Source organism: Myotis lucifugus, unplaced genomic scaffold (genome assembly GCF_000147115.1).
Source record: "Myotis lucifugus unplaced genomic scaffold, Myoluc2.0 scaffold_4, whole genome shotgun sequence".
Classification (NCBI taxonomy): domain Eukaryota; kingdom Metazoa; phylum Chordata; class Mammalia; order Chiroptera; family Vespertilionidae; genus Myotis; species Myotis lucifugus.
In genome coordinates this window covers 13,772,768-13,778,984 of record NW_005871052.1, presented here as the reverse complement: position 1 = coordinate 13,778,984, position 6,217 = coordinate 13,772,768, and the positions used below count along the sequence as shown (strand labels likewise).

At 47.8% G+C, this 6,217-nt stretch overlaps 1 protein-coding gene across 1 annotated transcript in view; it reads left to right on the top strand.

Annotated features, from left to right (window-relative positions):
- Positions 1-3,211, top strand: part of DLG3 (discs large MAGUK scaffold protein 3) — a 61,888-nt gene extending 58,677 nt beyond the window's left edge. Inside the window, 5 exon segments of the mRNA XM_023765085.1 lie at positions 637-824; positions 827-942; positions 1,360-1,469; positions 1,805-1,896; positions 2,941-3,211. Coding sequence (XP_023620853.1) covers positions 637-824; positions 827-942; positions 1,360-1,469; positions 1,805-1,896; positions 2,941-3,047 — 613 coding nt within the window. The 3' untranslated portion in view covers positions 3,048-3,211.
- Positions 3,212-6,217: the final 3,006 nt, after the last annotated feature.

Sequence of the window (6,217 nt, the reverse complement as noted above, 5' to 3'; positions counted from 1 at the left end):
TGACTGGGGATCAGACCCACCACCTTGGTGTACGGGGCTCGAACTCCCCTGAGAAATGGCTGGGCCGGAAGCGACTTTCAACCCCATTGGCTATCACAGCGTTTTGTTTTTTTCTTTTTAAATTTTTGTTTTATTGCTTAAAATATTACAGAGTATTCTATATGTCTCCTTTTCTTTTCTCCCCTTGACCTTCCCTACCCCCCAGTGTCCTGTGTCCACTGGTTATGTTTATCTGCATGCGTACAAGTCCTTAGGTTGATCTCTTACCCCCCAACCCTCCCAAACCTTCCCGCTGTAGTTTGACTGTCTGTTCGATGCTCCTCTCCCTCTGTATCTATATTTGTTCATCAGTTTATAATGGTCTTAATTATCCATAAATGAGTGAGATCATCACAGCGTTTTTTGAGGTCTCGTTGTTTGGGAAATGGTTGAGTGCCAATGGTTAGGAATCATTGGACAAGCTCTGGGCCCAGCCCCCAAGTGGGTCAGCATGGCCCACTGGATAGTTTGTCATGTTCACTGGTTCCTGTACCACCTCTAGCATCCCTGTCGAGCCTTCATCTGAAAAACCCCACCTTTCTGGTCCAGTTGAACCTGAAAGAAATAGCCCCTTGTGTATGAGAGTTGAGGTTAGAGGAGAAGTAGGCAAGACAAACTTCTTCCCACCTGCTTTCCCCACTCATCTTGCCACTGGAGTGGCCTCAGCACCCAGGTGAGAGAGGAGCCTGTCATTCTCCTTGGGCTGCCCAGCATTTTCTTTCTTCCTTCAGATACTACGCGGCCTAGGCGTGAGAATGAGGTGGATGGGCAGGATTACCACTTTGTGTATCTCGAGAACAAATGGAGAAGGACATTCAGGACAACAAGTTCATCGAGGCAGGCCAATTCAATGATAATCTCTACGGGACCAGCATCCAGTCCGTGCGGGCAGTTGCAGAGAGGGTAAGGGCAGGAGATGGCCCTGCTAGAGGCGTACTGCACAGAGGGCGCACAAAAGGCTTCCTGCCACAGGTCCACTGGATCTTCCTCCCCCTGGCACAGGGCCCACGATGTGGCACTGTAACCAAAGCCGTACCCACCATGTACACTCCCATCCCCTGGATGGTGGGGTCTGTCTGCCTCCATGCAACTCACTCCATAGTGTCACCCACCTGAATAGGGCCCCCTCTGTGGACCTGGCCTTTTCTGGGTAGTAGAAAATGTGGCGCCTGGGTACCTCTGGGGTAGAATCTTCTAGGCTAGAATCTCCTGCCCCCCCCCCCCGCCCCCGGGGGATGTTGGAGTTGCTAACTGGGTAAGTACTTGGGGTTGGGCTGAGACAGGGACCAGGAGCACTGATGCAAGTCGTTGCTTTTCCAGGGCAAGCACTGCATCTTAGATGTTTCTGGCAATGCTATCAAGAGGCTGCAGCAAGCACAACTTTACCCCATTGCCATTTTCATCAAGCCCAAGTCCATTGAAGCACTTATGTAAGTATTTGCTGAGACTCACTCCTGGCTGGGAGAGAACCCTGCAAAGGAAACAGAAAATGAAGTGATTGGTTGGGCCGGTGGGTGCCCCAGTGGAAGTACAAAGGGAGACCTGCACCGCAGCTCTGGTCCCCAAGGGCTCCTTGGTGTGAGTGCCCACGTGTGTGTTCCCAGGTGCACTTTTAGACCTGGAAGGTTTGAGGAAGATGTAGAGCCATGGGCCGTGCTGCTCTCAGAGGGCAGCTGAGCAGGTGTTCAAGGAGCCTGGAATAATCCTTTGTGTTAATCAGAACATGGAATTTAGTTCGGCACTAGATTTCTTCTGTCGTTGACAGGGAAATGAACCGACGGCAGACATACGAACAAGCAAATAAGATCTATGACAAAGCCATGAAGCTGGATCAGGAGTTTGGAGAGTACTTCACAGGTAAGGACCAATCCAGCTCATGTGGGACCAGCCAATATCTGTTCTAGAAGAGTCTCCATGAGGCTTAGTCACCTCACACAGAGTTTCTGGGGGCTTTTGGGCTCATACCTTTCCAAAGTACTAAAGTGCCCTGCAGCCCACCAGAACAGTTAGCCAGTTTATAGTTTCCACCACCATCACCAATGCTGCCTTAGATCATTTTGTTCTTTTTGTCTTCGTGTGCCAACTAGAGTGGATGTTCCTTACAGTACTATGCTGCCCTCCCCCCACTTCCAGGACTTGGCCTTGCATGTTTTAGGTGCTGAAGAAATTGTTGTTGCTGAAGATTCCTTGGTGTGGTGTTCAAGTTGTCTGTCAGTGTGTGTGTGCATGTGACCATAGAGGTCAGTTTCTCAGAGGTTGGCAGAGTGTCTGTAGCATGTTGCTTACCTTTTCACGTGCAGTGACATGTATGTGCAGGTTTGTGCAGAGTAAACTCTAGCAGGGACGCTACTAGATGAACCAGGACAGGATCCGTAACTGTCCTGTCATCTTTTGGGTTTCAGAGCTCCCTTTACTGTGAGCATCTGTTCTGTGTGCCATGCTGACCTCTGAAAGAGCAGATGTGACGGCTCCAGGAGCACTTTCTCTTGCCAGAAATTGTGGGTTCCAGCTCTTTCTCTGGATAACTGGGATTTCCCCAGTCTTCTGCTTATGGCTGCTTGAGAACTGCCAACTGCTGGCCTCATGTGGCCAAGGGCAGCATGAGTTGCAACACCTGGCATCTAATGGGCGTGCAATGAAAGTTTGTGAGCAACACATTTTCCTATTCATTGCTACTTAGTCTCACGTCTCAGCAAATTTACTTCAAGCCCTGGGCTTGGAGCACCTTCCAGTTTCCCTTGCTGCACTAGGCTCACAGATAGCGATATAGTGACACCAATCCCACGGCCATGTGGTCGCTGCATGCCAGGTTGAGCTGTAGGCCTGTTAGGACAGGCCAGATTGCTGGGGTTTGGGGATGCTGTGGACAACAGTAATAATTCTGTTTTCTCTTCACTTTAGCCATTGTACAGGGTGACTCACTGGAAGAGATTTATAACAAAATCAAGCAAATCATTGAGGACCAGTCTGGGCACTACATTTGGGTCCCATCCCCTGAAAAACTCTGAAGAAGCCCCTCCATCCTTTCTCTTGTGAACAGAAGAAGTCAAGCCCCTCTTCCCTCCTCCCTCTTCATTCCTGACCCCATGGGGAGAACAAATGACTACTGTTCTTGTCCCCTTTTTTAGATATGTCAAAAAAAATTGAGTTTTCTAGTCCTGTTCTGTTTTTTAAATTTTTGTTTTGTTTGAGTTTATTTTGGGGGGACGATGCCATCTCACTCATCATGTGACTGTGCCCATTCCTGCATGGACCTTTCCCAAGCGCTAGCACAGGTGCAAATCCTTCAGAGTCATTGTTTTCATAAAAATTGAGCAGACACGAAGAGAAGAGAGGAGAGGAGGACTGATGGAAAGATAGACTCTGGACAGCCGCACAGCTTTGACGTGAGCTCAACGCGCCTCGCGATGAGGTGCTCCTGGCATCTCTGCCTATCTGTACTGCTGCATGCAGTTCTGTATGGTGTGACATCATGGTGACAGAAAAGTACCTTATTTTATATATATATATATATATATATATATATATATATATATATATATATATGTGTGTGTAATTTATCTAAAATATATAGAAATTATATATATATATATATTATACACTCAGATATATATATATATATATATATATATATATATATATATATATATATATATATATATCTTACACCTTTGGACTAGAAAACCTATGGAGACTTCAGCAATGGTACTGTGCTGTTAGAGAAATGCTTTAATTTTCATATTCCAATCAGATGGTATCTTATACCCCAACTGGTTGGGGAGGGATTGAAAGTGGTAGTAAGTGCTGTACCAAGGGCCCTCACACTTGGTCATTCTCTTGAGAGCTGGGGTTTTCTCTGCAGGGGACCAGTGGAGGCCTGCAAGAGAGGGCTTGGCCTGGGCCAAGAGGCCTGGAGACTTGACCGGGAAGCAGCTGCTGCCCCTGAGGAGCAGTCAGCACTGTGTATGGAAAGAGAGAGAATGGCTAACGATACTCCATATTAAATTGCCTATTGTTTTTGCCACCTGATGTGTCTGCATGAGAGATTTCCTTTTTGTTCATTTTTAAGCTGCTGTTAAACCAAAACCATGTTGTGCTACTGTGTCAGCCTTTTCATTATTCCAAATTTTGCTTTTACTATTTAAGTGAATGCGTAGAATCCAGTTTGACAGTGTTCTAATGGCTCATGATGTTGTAGAGTCGCCGGGGCCTTGTGACAGAGAAGGTGACTGGGCCATCGAATCAGCAGGTCAGGAAGTGGGGGCTGGTGAGAAGTGAGAGTAGGACCTGGGGCTCTGCATTGCAATGTGGCCCTTTACTCACCTGCCTGGGACATGCTGGGCTCAGTTGAGGCCCCCTCATGGGGCCACTGACAGGGATGGAGTTGCTTGCCTTCCCGTTCTATGCTGGGACAGCACCGGCCTTGGCCAGCCGTGTAAGGAGAAGTTGATTTGGTTTTCTTTTGCAGCTGCTTCATATGCCCTACTCTGGCCCCCTCACCCACAGCTGGTAGCTTACTGTTATTTCAAGGAGGAAGCCCACTTTCATGCTGTCACTTTGAGCTGGGGAGCCAATATTCATTTACTGGCAACACATGAAACCTTGTTGCCCTTTCCCAGAATCAGATGGCAGTGATTGTGGTCAAGTTTTTCTTTGACCACAAATTCAGGTGACAGGTGTGGCTCAGGCCCCTCCCCACCATGCTCCTTTGAAGCCACCGTGCCTCAGTCACCTCCACGCTGGAGGCATGACACGGAGAAGAGAGTGAATGTGCTTGGCCCCTTAGGGTCTTGTTTCTAGGCCATTGTGTTATGAGCAGTGCAAATGACACCATGTTGAAGACACTTTGACTGCTACCAGCCAAATTTAGGAAATATGGTAACAATTCTCCTACCAGCATAATGAGGGTAACTGTAAAGTGTGGGGCCCAGATGAGGGTAAAGAAAGGGCAGCAGCTTTACTTGGGCCGTACACTGGATTGAAGGCAGAGAGGGGAAAGTGATGGCCGATTATGACTGATGAGGAGGGGTGAACAGGGAGTGTTGATTTCTCTGATGTTAAGTAACTGATATAAGTTTGAATGATACTCAACCCTCTACCCCTCCCAGGGAAGAAAAGCAAAGATTCAAAGTAAGCATGACACTAGTTGGTTTACCAGTGTTCCTTCCAAGGAGACATATATTTTTTAATAAACGATAGTTGCAATGAACTGTGGCTCAGAGACCTTCTTGGAGTAGTTGGGAAGGAAGGGTTGGGGTCACAGCAGTGGGAAAAATGTCTCAAACCTTTCTTTGGGGGCCAAAAGGTTCTCTACTTAGTAATCATCAGCGGAACGAGTCGGTTGTTCTCTGGATGGTTCTAGATCCCAGTGGCCATAGCAGGTCCTTTGTGAAAGTTATATTCTCAGTCCTCCACACAGGCCCCCAAATACTGCTTCAAATAGCACTGCCCTTGGTGGGGAAATGCTGACATTTCCCTAAAAGTACACAAGATTGGAGATGCCTGCTTCAGCAAAGAGGTTTGTTAAAGAAAGCAAGGGCCAAGTTAGCAGCAGAAAACTGAGTAATATGGTGAGAAAAAGCTGGCATAACAGCTACCAGTGTGCCCAGAAAGCATTGACAGCCAGGAGAAAATGAGGGGGAGGTGGGCCCAGAGGAGGCCCCAGCTGGCAGAGCAGGGTGGCTGTCATCCCTATAGCTCCGAAGAGAGGACAGGTGCTTAGATCACATATTTTTAATATCTTTTTTATTGACTTCAGAGGGAGGGAGGAAGGGAGTGAGAGAGAGGAACATCAATGACGAGATAGAATCATTGACCGGCCTCCTCCTGCATGCCCCCTACTAGGGATCAAGCCCATAACCCGGGCATGTGCCCTGACTGGGAATCCAACTGTGACCTCCTGGTTCATGGGTCGACGCTCAACTGCTGAGCCATGTTGGCTGGGCTAGATCACGTATTTATGACATGGTTGATGTCACTGCAACTTGAGAGAAGCCTGAGGAAGTACTGTCTTAAGGTCAAGAGAGATGACTGACTGACTGAGCAGCCCTGATGTGTGTGGGCTGGACCCCACTAAGGATGATGATCCTTACCAGTTTGTGGTGCTTTACAATTTGCAGGGTGCTTCCTTCCACACATTCTCTCATTTGCTAGAAGGCAGCCTGACAAAAGGGAGTCC